General features: G+C 44.2%; 1 protein-coding gene across 1 annotated transcript in view; it reads left to right on the top strand.

Annotated features, from left to right (window-relative positions):
- LOC147747551 (calcium-activated chloride channel regulator 1-like) overlaps positions 1 to 16328 on the top strand; it is a 365801-nt gene that overhangs the window by 223609 nt on the left and 125864 nt on the right. The window contains exon 10 of the mRNA XM_086925678.1: positions 2481 to 2708. Within this exon, the coding sequence (XP_086781804.1) occupies positions 2481 to 2708 (228 nt within the window). The remainder of the gene's footprint in view (positions 1 to 2480; positions 2709 to 16328) is intronic.

Below are 16328 nucleotides of genomic sequence, written 5' to 3' on the forward strand. Positions count from 1 at the left end.
GTCGGTGCGTCTCATATTCAGATCTAGGATAAGTGGTATTAGTGGCGTACGCACAGGTAGTCTCAGTAACGCTCATTCAGTTTATCTGATTACCATGCAAGGATATTATCCAAGGCTGCCAATTAGTTTTTAATGTTGCCATTAGACTCATTTCTGAGAGACCTCACTTGCTCCTTCATAAGCCACTACATTGGGGGGTAGCAAGCAATGTGACAGTCAATTTTGTGAATTCCCCACTGATCACAAAGAGTCTATCAGAATTATACTGCAGTCCTTCATCTTTTGTGCTCCTGGCAGGAACTGACAGTAGTGTTGTGCTTCTTGCAAATGTGGTGAGCATAATCGAGTGTGGGTGTGGTGTTGTAGGTGAGAGTTATCAGTGACCTGAAATTTTGAGGTAATACATAAGTCTAGACCCCGCTTTGATCCATTCACTACCAAAACCTTATATTAACGTGAAATTCAATTTTCCTTTGGAAAAAAGGTATATTCATTTGCTCACTCTTATAACTGGCAACAGTTCCAGAGTTAGCTGCCCAATTATCAAGCCATTATTTTCAATGTTATTAAATTGACTTTTCTCTGCCCCATTTTATACCTTATTTTGAAGCAAGATAGATCTAAACTCATCTTTCAAGCCCAGGAGCTCAATCACTGGGCCAGAAGGATTTCCGGCACTGAGTCTTTGAGCACGCTTACCAGATTGCATGATAAACTTCTCACAGTCTGTGCACTATGCCCATGCCACAGTCACACCAGCTTCATGTAACACCTGCAAGCTTTAAGTTTCCAATTGTCACAGGATTATGACCTGTCACTGGCTGCTGGTGGTTCTGCGTTGGGTGATCATACCTCACCACAGCTACCTTCCTCAGTTGTCCACAGCACATCACTGTTTCAGCACGTGGTCAGCCTAAGGACCCTGTCTTCTATCTAGTATGTAGGAAGGAAGGGGTAAAAACGGTTATTAAAATGTTAAGGTGCATTGTTCAAGAGTTGAGTATTATCAGACAGCTATGTTCAGATCACCCAATATTTCTCAGATACTATGACCAACACAGTCAGGAGTTGTTTGCCGAAAAATCTAGCATCCAAATACAGTATTTAGACATCCCTACCATAGTACGTATGGTCTGTCTACGACTGGGTGCAAGTGCACACAGATGAAAAGAGAACAGTGCACCGGTTTAATAGGAAATTATACTGTGTGCAGCACATACTCTACTTGAGCAGGCAGTGAAACATGGAAAGACTAAGCAGAAGCACTATCTGGGTTTACATGTTGAGCTGACTCTACCTCGAGCTCTAATTTGCAATGTTAACGTGTTAGTGCGTGCACTAAAGTCATACAACACAGGGCCACTAGTAAAGTTGATGTGCTTGTTGCATGTATGAGAGACAGCAGAGCCAAGCTGTATCTACTAAGATGCAGCACTCTTCTGTTCTTACCCTGTGCTGGTACACTTTTGGAAGCCAAATGCCAATGCAGACACCCTTGCGCAATAGTTCAAGGGTGTCTGCTGTACAATGCAGCACAAATGCATGGTGGGAAAAACGAGGAGAAATAAAAACTTTTCACTCATTATGACTTCCTCGAGGAGGCGCAGGATTATGGTCAAAATCCCTGTCTATAATTCTTTGTACATAAGTATTATCGTCAAAACTCAAGGGTGGTTGAATGGGAACAACCATGCACCACCCATGAAGCACCCGCTGGATGCAAACTAATGCAAGGTAACACATTGTACAGCATTGCATTACTTTGGGTTAAAAGCTAATGCAAATTGCGATTAGCGTTGAATTGTAAATCCCACCACAACACTTTTTGTCAGGTTTGACTTAAAACAGTAATGCACACCTGTGATGCAAAGTGTGAATCTCGGCCTGAGATTCTCACATGTTCTGGGGCCATACCATAATGGGCATTTTTGTTGCAGAGATGAGTGCCTGTTTTATGAGCCTGCAGAGGATAATGTCAATTAATTTAATCTGATATTTCTTTGAGTTAGTGCTTTATTTTCAGATAGTAGTCATGATACAGCCACATCACTATGCCACCTCTGTTGTCACGCTGCCGGATTTTCACAGGACTTTAGCCTCACTTAGTTGTTAGGGGCAACAGATGCTATGTTTACTTGGGCTCGCTTAGTAAGTAACATGGAGATATTATACCAAGTGTAATTTGACTGTCCTTGTATATGAGTGGCCTCTTGAAAAGGAACTGGATAAGAACGGATTAAAGAGGAAGAGGGGCGGACTTCATTTACTTTCAAAACTCCAAATTTTAGTAGAGAATGAATAGAAAGCTTAATTTCTATATTTACAGTCTGGTCGTGTTTTTTTCAGCAAACCTTCATACATGCATTCAATCCTAAACTACTCTGATGAACACAGTTGCACTTTATTATATAAAATACTGTATTTCCCCCTATATTTTATGCACACTGTATGACATTTTTCGTTTTCACATTCGTTAACAGTTGGAAAGCTTTGCTGAAAGTGTGAAGCCAGACCAGCACCTCTCTGGGACAGTGACCTTTGATAGCACCGTTGGAAAAGAATCCCTCTTTATCGTCACGTGGCAGCCATATAGTGAAGCACCAGACATTTTACTACAGGACTCAAATGAAAAGACCTACAGCACGAAAGACTTTGTGTCAGATTTCTCTTTAGGCATTGCCTATCTGCAAATCCCAGGGACAACAGAGGTAAGAATGAAGTATCAATGTTAATTGTTTTAGTGCTGTTTTCTGACGCATAGCAAACCGAATACGTGATGGAATCCCGCATGTGTTTATCGCTCATGCCCAGTGCTTTAAAGGGAAAAAAAGAAGTGGAGGTACTCACGAAAAGGAGCAGTGGGAGGAGTTTAGGACGGGCACAAGGGCGGTACTAAGGGGGAACAAGGGGCGTGGTTAGCTTTTTGACCGTGCAATGTTGTATGCACGAAGTTCTGTACTTTCATACGGTGTGATCCAATAGGCCCTAATCCTTTGTACGCCTCATCTGCTCGACCACCCGCTCGCACTCTCGCTTACGAGAGCCTGTGCTTTATAATGGGCTTGGAACCCACCCGTTGCTTCCCATTAGTTTGAAGCCTTGTCACTCTTCATCCTGCCTTCTAAATGGGGAGCGTTTGCCAAGCGCCACTTCCTTTTTTCTCAGTAGCAGATGGAGCAAACGCAGATGAGCTTTAAATAGTGTTCATCCGCTGCTCGCACTATGATTCAGGTGATATTTCTTTTTTCTTTTTTGCGATATGACGCTGTGAACTCTGGCCACATCACAGTGGTTTTTTAACCTTCCCCCACCCTCCTCCATCTTGTTTCTTCTCCCCTCCACCTCTACCCCATCCTGTTCCTTCTACCTTCTCCCATTGCCATTCTTTCCATGTTTCTTCTGGCCCCTTCATACAGCTTCTTTTTAACTGTCCCATTACAAGAACTACTGGCTTTGCCAATGCTTGTCTTACTTCTTTCTCCCAATTGAGTTTTTGTTTTCTTGCCTACTCAATAACCCCATTATCTTCGCTGTTAAACCGTTGCACACTCCAATTTCCTTCAGGGTGGTAGGCAGATTTACCCACTCCTGCTCATGTACCGTTAGAAGGTTCCAATTTTACATTGCCTCCACTGTCACTACTATGACTTTTAGTAAGCCTTCCTTTCTGAATACAGCATCCCCAAAGTTCACCTCAACAAACATTTCCCATTTGCCTTGATTCTGTAATCTGTACCTACAAGTAGTACTTTTTAAACGGAACTGCTCGCTCTTGCAAACGGTTTGAAACAAAGCTTGTAATGTGAAGCTTTCCAAAGAAATGAGGACAGTTTATGTGTCAAACCTCAAGTTCTGAATACTAATGAGGCCATTGCCTAACGGATTTCTCGATAACGCATTTAATTTATCAAGCTCCTAAGGATGACATGCTGCTTCAGCCTGCCTTACTTCGGAACGGTGGCCTACAGATCACTGAGCCATTTGCCTAGTGCACAAGTCTCTCCTGGAACATTTGGCAACCTGAGTTAGGGCCAGAACTGACAACGTCTGTACTGGGGAACCAGGTGCCAATCTCCAAATTTTTGATTTGACTTACAGTCTGTCCAAGGTCAATAAAATAGGAATCAGCCAGCTTGGTAACAAGATCCCTTCCTATTTAAACATGCAAGAAGGCAATTTAGATGCGTGGCAATGGTAAAAGCATTAGCAGACGTTCTTTTGTTATGTCCTGAACAGTGCCTCCCACCTCCACCCATTAGATTTTACAGCCCCTTCTTAGCCCCACTGTGAAAGCTCATTGGATAAGTGAATGACTCTGCAGACACACACCTGCCCTGATGACTTCCAAAGCAGCTCACGCTGTGTCCTGGTGATGAGCTCCTGTTATTGATTCCGTGCAGTGCTGGATAAAGGTGCTGCCGTGGGATCATTTGAGGGATGAAGGGAGCACTGCCTCGGTAAACGTCAGGTCCCCATGAGTACTGGTACTCTCTTCGTTCTAGAAAAAGTGCCTGTACTCAAGGGGAGAAAATGAAAAAGTGCTGGTACTCCGTACCGGTGAGTACCGGCCCATTTAAAGCACTGCTCATGCCTTCATCATTAGAATGGACACTTTGTTACAATGCGTTTCTTTAGCATGTGAGAGAGCGCAATTTGAATAAAACGTATATCCGAGTCATATTTAGAAGTATATCGTATAAACGTAGGAATGAAATGTATATCGAACGTGAAGTTGACTCTTATAGCATAAAGTTAACAGATGTGACTAAAGTAAAATAGGGAACCTAACTGTATTTACTCTTGAAAATGCATTAGATTTAGAAGGCCCGTATACGTAATGGGCTAATGTAGAAATGTGTAGAAATGCTCACGAACAGAAGAACGTGCAAAGTGAAATTCATGTACGTGTGTAACTTTAAATGCAGAAACGGCGAGAAATGTAACATGGAGAAATGTGCAGAGAGCATATATATATAACGATGTAACTATAAGAATATAAAATTATATTCTATGTAAAATGTATTCGCACATAAACAAAGGGATTTGCTGAATGCGATCATATATAAATGTATGTTAAAGGTTATACTGAGTAGAAGAAGTTTGTAGGAATGTTAGAAGAGTTTAGGTCATTTGTGATTATAACCTGACTGACCAAGGGTTCGCAGGAGTGTAGTCCGCTGTTGGTAATTTAGTGGGCTCACAGGAGTCGTGAATAGCCTTCACTTGAATGTGCGAGCCAAAGAGTCTAGTTCTTGTTAGATTTAAGGTGACAATGCCGGACGAAGTTTATTGCCTAAACGTGAGAGGAGACGATTGGAATTTGAGTCTTGTTTTGAAATGACCATTCACAGGACCTAGAAGGGTTACAATCATAGTCGTAAAGTTTAAAGTTCTGTTGAGGTTATTGAATTTTGATCTGAAAGTGTCAAATGAAGTCACCAGCAAGAAGACGAAGATGGCGTCTAAGGAGAAAGGTCAACTTAACGGACGACGCGAAGAGACGAAGCCATGGAAAGAGCCAGAAAATGACATCATGGGGGAAAGTCCGTGGTGGGCGTCAAAGGGGCGTTCCACCCACACTGTGATTGTGTATTTTAGGGACAGCACCCCGGGGAGAAGATAGCGAATTGCTCAGAGCGAAGGCGAGTTAGAAAGAGCAGATGACTTGAGCAGATGCGCTGAGAAAGATCAGAGCGCAAGGGAGCAGTAGGCCGAGGACCCTTAGAGAGCGGATGGGTAGGCAGAGAGGGTACTGCTTCTTAAACTTAAGTTACCTTTAGAGGCTAAGAGAGTTTGAACTTCTTAGGGAGTCAAACTGCTGACACCTTTTTAGGGTACTAGGAACTTGCGAAGTAAGGATGTCACCTAGTATAGAGTAGGGACAGATTTAACCTGATTATTTTTCTCTTTCTGTAGATGACGCAGAAGAACCACTTCATATCGATGCTTTTTAATTTGCTGATTTTGGAACTGACTTTAATTGTATTTGGTTGTAGACTGAGGTTCTTTAGGGAATATATGTTCCTTCTAGTTCCTGTATATTTGATGAATTTGATCCTGAGAGGATTGTATTTGCAACTTTTCTTATTTTATATTAAACCTTTTAAACTTTATCAGTTGTAAGTGGTTCTTCAGAGTAGCGTCAGTTAATGGGGTTTATCTAACCTATGCGGGGTTTGTCTTTTACTCAATGACAGACAACAAGCGATCCAAAATTGACGAATGAGATAAGTTATCAAATTGATCATAAAAGATATTAAAATCTCATTCCCCGCAGTTGGTAGCAGAGGATGGTTTTCTTCTTGAGGAAGACAACCTAGGTTAGGTTTAGTTTACTCACAACAGAGAACACCTGGGGGTCACAAATAAGAGGTGGATCTTAAGACCAATTGTAACACAAAAGACACCAGTGAGTAAGCTTCGAAAGTGAGATGCAGGCCGGGTTAAGGCTCAAGAGCAAATGGAGAAATAGTTCCCATCAGAAGCCACTCTGTACCGCCCTTATTCTCATCATCTGGGTTCTCCTTACCCAGGAGACTGAACGGCCGGTCAGGTGTTACCGTAGCCGATATGTGCGAGATAAGGGAAGTGAATGAAGTACAAAAAGTTAAGGTGGCTACTGTAGAGGCAGTGTTGTGGTGGGAGGAGTGTTAAGTGAGGGGAGAGAATATAAAATTAGGTGATCGGGTGGACAAACAACATTTATTAGTGTCTCCCAATCCCTAAAGTTTAAAAAGCAAGTGTAAGTGCGGGTTACAAATAATCACCGTACTATATGATGGTCAACATGTTTCTGCATAGTTCTGAACACAGTTTCAAATGCATTCTTCAGGACCGAAGATATAAACACTGCTACTTAGATTTTGTGAAATTAAAATCACCTGATCTTCAGGTACATACTCAACCGAATACTGTTGCGTCACACGGTATTAGATCCACACAAAAAGACAAACAAAATACAAAAGAGAACATGGATGAGTCATATTCCCATGATTGATATACTGTGACAAGAAAACATGTATAAAAACCAACATTGTCGATTAACAGACTCACCCAAATCTTGTGGTTGAGAGGCTTCACCCCACCTGGCCACAGCGCAGGTATGAGGAGCACCGCTCTACAAAGAATTCATAAGTAATTTCTTTAGAGCGATAAATCAAAAGTTTAAAATTGAGTTCGCATGATGGTTAAAAAGTTTGATAAGTCCTTCCTACTCCTCATTTATGAATGCGGAGCAACCCACTAATACATAACTCCATCAATCCGAAAATGGCTGGCCAGTAAAGGGATAGCGTGGTCATATAGAAATTACTCGTTATATAGACTACGCTTGTTAGCGTTTTTATCAATAATCAGGCGTTTTTAAGCCATATATTCACTGATAAATTCTTAGTAAAATATTGGGTCTTATGCGCGTAAGACAGCCAGATTTTAGGACACTGGTTGTCACGCTTTCAAAATCAATGTTACCAAAGTGACAGTAATAATTATGTTAGCCGTCTCGCTACAGCGCTCAGATTCTACAGCAAACCAGCAGCGCGGTAGCTACACCAGCGTGTGTAGCTGACAGGGAGAACTTGAGCGCGATCGCTACATCAGCGCGTGTAACTGGTAGCGCGATCGCTGACAGCGATGCATTATTTGGGCTTCCCGCACAGAGAGCTCGCTTGTTTTACCTGATCCGTCGATGTCTCCTGGCAGTCAGCTGTACTGCTTGGGGGGGCACCGACGTCACTGTGGAGAGCACTGATATGCACTTCCTCGTTGTGCAGAAAACAGTTGCGGTCACATGTTCAAGTCACATGACCGCAGGAATGCTGGGAATTGTAGTCCCGATTGAGATAAGTGTATACTTTAGACAGTTATCAATGAATAACAGGGTAGTCTATGGCCCGAGGGCGCCGAGGCAGAGTTTTAAAGGGCTAGTGGAAACCCAGAGGGTGACTTTATGTGTGTTATGGTAGAGGATCATAGGGACATCCAAGGGATGGGTTCATTAAGTCCCTCTTTGTCGCTGTTAAGGCGGTATACCCACTTCTGTTCAATCTTGAAGAGGAACCGGCTGATGTCAGTGCATGAAAGGGGTATTAGTGGTTGCTCAAGAACAGTCCAACAGAAATCATCCGGGCCATGTCCTTTTTCCAAGAAATGCGCGGTGAGGCGGGTGGCTTGTTTTTTACACCGCACCGTGCTCTTGTGTTCTTGTAGCCTCGTCCTAATTTTGCGGGTCGTCATGCCTACGTATCGCAAAAGGCAGGGGCAGGTGATCAAGTATATTAGATTGCTGCTGTTGCAGTTGGTAAATCTCTTCTGTATCCAAGGGCGATTAGTCCCAATGTCAACCTCGGTGGATTTTCTGGTTTGGGGACAGACACTACATGCCCCGCATGGGTGATGTCCACAGACTGGAGGTAAGTCCCACAGCGTGCCAACTTGCCTGGGTTCTTTATTGCGTGGGCGTGTATGGACCAATTGATCTTTGAGATTTTGTCCCCTTTTAAAAGCAAAAATAGGGGGGGTGATGTCATCATTTTCAGTTTTTAGGATGGACCAATGTTTTTTTATGATTTTCTGTACCTGGTTTGAGCGTGTGTTAAATGTATTCACAAAAGCAATACGGTTTGTCTTATCTTTGGGTGGCTGTATCTCCAAAAGGGACTCCCTGTTATTGTTGGATGCCCTCTTCTTTGATTTACGGATGATCCTTCTCGGATAGTCCTTTTCACTCAGTTGTGTTTCCAGATTTTTGGAGTGAATTTCAAATGCTTCTTTGCTGGAACAGTTCCTTTGCACCCTTAGAAATTGGCCAAATGGCAGGTTGTCTCTCAGGGCTCGAGGATGACAACTGTCGTACCTGAGTAGTGCATTTCTAGCCATGGGCTTCCGATATAGTTCCGATTCAATACCATTGGCGGTTGCGTGTAACCTCAGGTCCAGAAAAGCTAGTGAGGTTCTACTGTGTTCAATGGTGAACTTCAAGTATGGGTTCTTACTATTCAGCCAGCCGTGGAATAGTAGTAGGTCTTCCTCTGTGCCGCGCCACACCACCAGAATGTCATCAATATATCGTTTCCATACATGTAATGACGACATATATGGATTGGTGGGCGTCAGAACCTCCTGCTGTTCAAAATGATGAACATAGAGGTTCGCCAGGCTCGGCGCGAAAACACTGCCCATGCTCGTCCCGGACGTCTGCAGGTAGATAGTCTCCTCGAAGCGAAAGTAGTTTTCTTTCATCGCGATCTCGGCAAGTTGCATGATGAAACTTATGGGCGTGATAGATTGATGATCATTCTGTTCCAATAGGACTCTTACTACTTCTAGGGTCTCAGTCTGAGGAATAGACGTATAAAGAGACTCTACGTCAAATGACACCAGGATGTCTGTGTTAGTGTCATATGGTATTGTTGGTAGTAGTCTGAGGACATCTTTTGTGTCCTGTAGGAAGGTGGGCATGGCCTTAACCATAGGGTTCAAAAAGTGATCAACAAAAGTTGATAGGGGTTCTAGGACAGAGCCAATGCCAGAGATGATGGGCCTGCCCGGGGGTGGTCTCTGAGGCTTATGTACTTTTGGTAGGCAGTAAAAGTACGGGACTATCGGATGTTTTGTAATCAGATACTGTCCTTCTTGAGGCGTTATCCAACCTTCGCCGGTAGCTTCTTCTACCAGGTTGCTGATTTTACTCTGCAATCTCTCGGTGGGGTCCTCCCTCAGTGGAAGATATGATCTCTGGTCGCTCAGTTGTCGGATGCACTCGTTCCGGTAGGTCTCGGTATCCAGGATGACTGTTGCTCCACCTTTATCGGCTGGTTTTATAATGATACTCTCGTTTGATGTTAGTGAACGTAGAGCAAACTGTTCATCTTTCGGAAGGTTCATGAATGGTTTGGTCTCTGTCTCATAAACGCGTTTAATGTCATTTTCCACTGCTGCTTCGAAGGTCAAAACTTTCGATGGTAGAGCTGCAGCGGGTGGGTTGAAGTTAGAGGGTTTTCTCAGTCCCGTGTTGATATCTTCAGGGACAGTGCTTAGTTGTTTAGACTTGGAGAAGAAGTAATGCAATCTTATTTTGCGAAAAAACTTAGCCAGTTCGATCTGTGCTACAAAAGGGTCCCCTTTCTGGGTAGCCACAAAACCTAAGCCTCTGTTCAGGAGCCGTTCTTCGGTAGGCGAGAGTGCATGTGAACTAAGGTTCATCACGATGCTGGTTGGTTGCTGGTCCCTGCAGTGTCCTGTGGGACCTTCTTTCCGCTGCGGAGATCCATTCCTGATTGTTGCGGAGTCTCTGTGTTCCAATGCACCTGTGGTTTGGTGTTCCCTTGTCTCCTCCTGCCCCTGCCTCGTCTCTGGCCAAATCCTAAAAAAGGAAACGGGCCAGGACCCTGTTGCATTGGAGGGGGGCCAAAAGCACCCATTTGGGGGGGACACTGTGGTCCAAACATCCACGGATTAGCCGGCCACCACGGTTGGTAATTGTTAAAGCTCTGGGAGTGGTTCCCGTTTCTCCAGTTTCTTCTGTTACCCCGGCCTCTGGGGGTTGTACCAGCCGATCCATATTGAGAGGTATCTGAATCGCTGGACGCTCCATCAGAGCTAGATGTGCCATACGTGGAGCCTCCTTTCTTACCACTTCGGTTGGATGTAGGTGCAGTGTACGTATCACTAGTGTACGGATATACACGTTCCATGGAGAACTTGGCCAAGTCCTTCTTGAACTTCTCTAATTTACTATAAAGGATGGATTCTTTAAATTCGTTATTGTTTTTATCACTGTCGTCCTGTCCCTTTTTGAACATTCCGCTTTTTAGTGTAGTTTTAATCTGGCCCTCTAGAATCTGGATCTCAATTAATATCTTATCCGCTACTCTCTTTGCGGTTTTGATGATCAAGACCAACCAGTCTCTTGTACACCTCCAGGCTATCATCGACCAGTCTTTGAGAAACTCCTTGTCATCAAGAAATAGTCGCGGAGTATTGTTGACAATTAGACCTGAAGGTGCACAGTTGCCTCGGAGGTATTGTGCCATAATGAGTCCATGTACGGATGTTCTTGAGTGGGATTTTTTAAGAGCTAGAACTTTTACCCATCCATCATCATTATTTATTGTTTGGACAGAGACAGGAATAGTGTCTAGGAGACTAGGGTTTTCGTCTAGAATACTCTGGACCTCAGCGCCCTCAAATGCTAAACCCCAATTAGTCGCCATATCGGAGAGGAGAAATGCAGAGTGGTAGAGGACAAAGAAAACCACTCAGTAGACTCAATGGGACCGGAGACCTTGTGGTCAACCAGTAGGGGAGAAAGAGAGACCCACAGCCTTAGCTGTACAGTTCACATTCACAACAAACAGTGGGAGTAGGGTCTAAGGGCGAGTTTACCGACCAACCAGGTGCGTGCCCCAAAATACAGATTAATCACAACAGAGAACACCTGGGGGTCACAAATAAGAGGTGGATCTTAAGACCAATTGTAACACAAAAGACACCAGTGAGTAAGCTTCGAAAGTGAGATGCAGGCCGGGTTAAGGCTCAAGAGCAAATGGAGAAATAGTTCCCATCAGAAGCCACTCTGTACCGCCCTTATTCTCATCATCTGGGTTCTCCTTACCCAGGAGACTGAACGGCCGGTCAGGTGTTACCGTAGCCGATATGTGCGAGATAAGGGAAGTGAATGAAGTACAAAAAGTTAAGGTGGCTACTGTAGAGGCAGTGTTGTGGTGGGAGGAGTGTTAAGTGAGGGGAGAGAATATAAAATTAGGTGATCGGGTGGACAAACAACATTTATTAGTGTCTCCCAATCCCTAAAGTTTAAAAAGCAAGTGTAAGTGCGGGTTACAAATAATCACCGTACTATATGATGGTCAACATGTTTCTGCATAGTTCTGAACACAGTTTCAAATGCATTCTTCAGGACCGAAGATATAAACACTGCTACTTAGATTTTGTGAAATTAAAATCACCTGATCTTCAGGTACATACTCAACCGAATACTGTTGCGTCACACGGTATTAGATCCACACAAAAAGACAAACAAAATACAAAAGAGAACATGGATGAGTCATATTCCCATGATTGATATACTGTGACAAGAAAACATGTATAAAAACCAACATTGTCGATTAACAGACTCACCCAAATCTTGTGGTTGAGAGGCTTCACCCCACCTGGCCACAGCGCAGGTATGAGGAGCACCGCTCTACAAAGAATTCATAAGTAATTTCTTTAGAGCGATAAATCAAAAGTTTAAAATTGAGTTCGCATGATGGTTAAAAAGTTTGATAAGTCCTTCCTACTCCTCATTTATGAATGCGGAGCAACCCACTAATACATAACTCCATCAATCCGAAAATGGCTGGCCAGTAAAGGGATAGCGTGGTCATATAGAAATTACTCGTTATATAGACTACGCTTGTTAGCGTTTTTATCAATAATCAGGCGTTTTTAAGCCATATATTCACTGATAAATTCTTAGTAAAATATTGGGTCTTATGCGCGTAAGACAGCCAGATTTTAGGACACTGGTTGTCACGCTTTCAAAATCAATGTTACCAAAGTGACAGTAATAATTATGTTAGCCGTCTCGCTACAGCGCTCAGATTCTACAGCAAACCAGCAGCGCGGTAGCTACACCAGCGTGTGTAGCAGACAGGGAGAACTTGAGCGCGATCGCTACATCAGCGCGTGTAACTGGTAGCGCGATCGCTGACAGCGATGCATTATTTGGGCTTCCCGCACAGAGAGCTCGCTTGTTTTACCTGATCCGTCGATGTCTCCTGGCAGTCAGCTGTACTGCTTGGGGGGGCACCGACGTCACTGTGGAGAGCACTGATATGCACTTCCTCGTTGTGCAGAAAACAGTTGCGGTCACATGTTCAAGTCACATGTCCACAGTGACGTCGGTGCCCCCCCAAGCAGTACAGCTGACTGCCAGGAGACATCGACGGATCAGGTAAAACAAGCGAGCTCTCTGTGCGGGAAGCCCAAATAATGCATCGCTGTCAGCGATCGCGCTACCAGTTACACGCGCTGATGTAGCGATCGCGCTCAAGTTCTCCCTGTCTGCTACACACGCTGGTGTAGCTACCGCGCTGCTGGTTTGCTGTAGAATCTGAGCGCTGTAGCGAGACGGCTAACATAATTATTACTGTCACTTTGGTAACATTGATTTTGAAAGCGTGACAACCAGTGTCCTAAAATCTGGCTGTCTTACGCGCATAAGACCCAATATTTTACTAAGAATTTATCAGTGAATATATGGCTTAAAAACGCCTGATTATTGATAAAAACGCTAACAAGCGTAGTCTATATAACGAGTAATTTCTATATGACCACGCTATCCCTTTACTGGCCAGCCATTTTCGGATTGATGGAGTTATGTATTAGTGGGTTGCTCCGCATTCATAAATGAGGAGTAGGAAGGACTTATCAAACTTTTTAACCATCATGCGAACTCAATTTTAAACTTTTGATTTATCGCTCTAAAGAAATTACTTATGAATTCTTTGTAGAGCGGTGCTCCTCATACCTGCGCTGTGGCCAGGTGGGGTGAAGCCTCTCAACCACAAGATTTGGGTGAGTCTGTTAATCGACAATGTTGGTTTTTATACATGTTTTCTTGTCACAGTATATCAATCATGGGAATATGACTCATCCATGTTCTCTTTTGTATTTTGTTTGTCTTTTTGTGTGGATCTAATACCGTGTGACGCAACAGTATTCGGTTGAGTATGTACCTGAAGATCAGGTGATTTTAATTTCACAAAATCTAAGTAGCAGTGTTTATATCTTCGGTCCTGAAGAATGCATTTGAAACTGTGTTCAGAACTATGCAGAAACATGTTGACCATCATATAGTACGGTGATTATTTGTAACCCGCACTTACACTTGCTTTTTAAACTTTAGGGATTGGGAGACACTAATAAATGTTGTTTGTCCACCCGATCACCTAATTTTATATTCTCTCCCCTCACTTAACACTCCTCCCACCACAACACTGCCTCTACAGTAGCCACCTTAACTTTTTGTACTTCATTCACTTCCCTTATCTCGCACATATCGGCTACGGTAACACCTGACCGGCCGTTCAGTCTCCTGGGTAAGGAGAACCCAGATGATGAGAATAAGGGCGGTACAGAGTGGCTTCTGATGGGAACTATTTCTCCATTTGCTCTTGAGCCTTAACCCGGCCTGCATCTCACTTTCGAAGCTTACTCACTGGTGTCTTTTGTGTTACAATTGGTCTTAAGATCCACCTCTTATTTGTGACCCCCAGGTGTTCTCTGTTGTGATTAATCTGTATTTTGGGGCACGCACCTGGTTGGTCGGTAAACTCGCCCTTAGACCCTACTCCCACTGTTTGTTGTGAATAGGTTTAGTTTACCCCAAGGTCCCTAGTCATCGACGACCAGAAGAAGAATCCCTGCCGAAGAAGGTGCTGACGGTGCGTCGAGAGAAAAGCAGCAGAATCGGTCGAGAGTGAGTATAAGGGTCATGCGTTGTAAGATTGCGGTGTTTTATGTTGTTCCTGTGTTGTAATGTCAAGCGGAGTTGAATGCCTGTAGTGTGATTGAGGGAAGGTTGTGAGCGCGCGCAACCGGATAAAATCTTATGTCCAGAGAGGACTTAAGTGGTTCGGGTGTATCGAACACCCAGAGTAATTTGTCTACCATTGAAAGGGGGTCATGAGGTACCATTGATCGCCCGCAGACCGATGATAGGGGGAGCGTTTGAGTGAGTGTATGAGTAACGCACGCTGGTCGTACGTTTACTGTGTGTAAGTAACCTATCAGTTGAGGCAAGCGTCTGACCGTCAGAGGGAAGACGTTTCGCCAGTTGAGGTGGCAATTACAATTAGACTGTGGCCGTACAGTCAGAGAAAAGTGATCGCTTGGACGGAAGTAGTCATTTTTCGGTGTATGAATGAAACGCATGCAAGACCGCGAGACGAGTTGAGAAACGAAGGAAACTGCTGCAGAGGGGACAAGTGACGTCAGCATAGAGCCGCGCTGAGATTGGTCGGTGGACGTAGAACCGCACTGGGATAGGCTGATTAGCGAGAGTCGCACAGGGATTGGTGGTTGTCATCGGGACATAAACAAGGAAGAGAATTAATAAGAGAAATCGTAGATTATCAAGAATGAAGTGTTTTAAGGGTTTAAGAACAATCTTTAGGAGGAATAGAAGAAACTTGTATGCTGGAGAAGAAGCTCCACCAGAAGGCACACCAGCTTATCATATGGCAGTAAATGTAGGCTTACACTCGATACTATGGATCTCCGAGTGGAATAGGCTAACGGAAGGGGAAAAGGAACTGACGTTTCCGAGATTCGGAACATTTAAGCTAGACGTATTGAACCAACTGAAAGCGGTAATGCTTGCAACAAGACCTCTACCGAGGCCAACACAATTTGAAGCACTTAGTGCATGGTTTAGAGCAGCACACGAAAAGAGCGTAAAGAGGCGCCAAGAAAGAGTGAGACGATCAGTAAAGGCGGTACAGGATGCCAAATGGGATGAGGAAGCTAAGAAGTGGAGAGTGCAAAAGATAGAAGCAGACAAACTGTTCACAATGATAGAAGCCACGGGAGAAAAGAAACCTCTAGAGGAGGAAGATGAGGAAAGCGAGACGGAGGAGGATCTGATAGAGAGGCTATTAACAGATAGACCACCTCCGTACAACAGCGAAACCGCAAGTCCCATATTACAGCAAGGGGACGGAGCTAGGTGGGGAGAATATAAATCGATCCCAGTGACGGAGTGGGACTCCAACAAGAGTGAGGAAATACCCCAAGCTAGTTCCGAACAGAGAGTAGTGGGAAGATTCGTGGTCCAGAAGGTGCCAGAGACGCAATGTGCAAGGTCGTACCAAATGCCAGACGCTTTACAAGTACCTGTCACCATAGGCCCTATAGTGTCAATCTACAACCCAGAAGGGGTCCAGCAGGAGGAGCAGGCACGATGGGACAGGGAAAGGGCAGAGACGGAGAATAGGAACAGAACGATGAATCCTCAGAGGCAGATACTAGCACCAGTGAGTCGGAGTACCCCATTAGATTCCGCAACGGGTCCCTGGATAGAACAAGGGGGTCAAAGAGGATCAATGGATTTGAGGGGACCTAAACCGAAATCCTATAAGGAATTAAGGGAATATCTGAAAGAATGGGATACTGCCGAAGAGGCTCGGAATAAAAGTTTAGAAACAGGAGCAGGGTGGAGAGACCAGGATAACAAGATCCTCTCTCATTGTGGAGCTGGCGAAAGCAGCCCGGAGTGGGAGAGAGGGAGTCAAGGAAGCAGGGGAGATACTTCCCGACTACTAGTG

This window comes from Lissotriton vulgaris, chromosome 1_1, assembly GCF_964263255.1.
Source record: "Lissotriton vulgaris chromosome 1_1, aLisVul1.2, whole genome shotgun sequence".
Classification (NCBI taxonomy): domain Eukaryota; kingdom Metazoa; phylum Chordata; class Amphibia; order Caudata; family Salamandridae; genus Lissotriton; species Lissotriton vulgaris.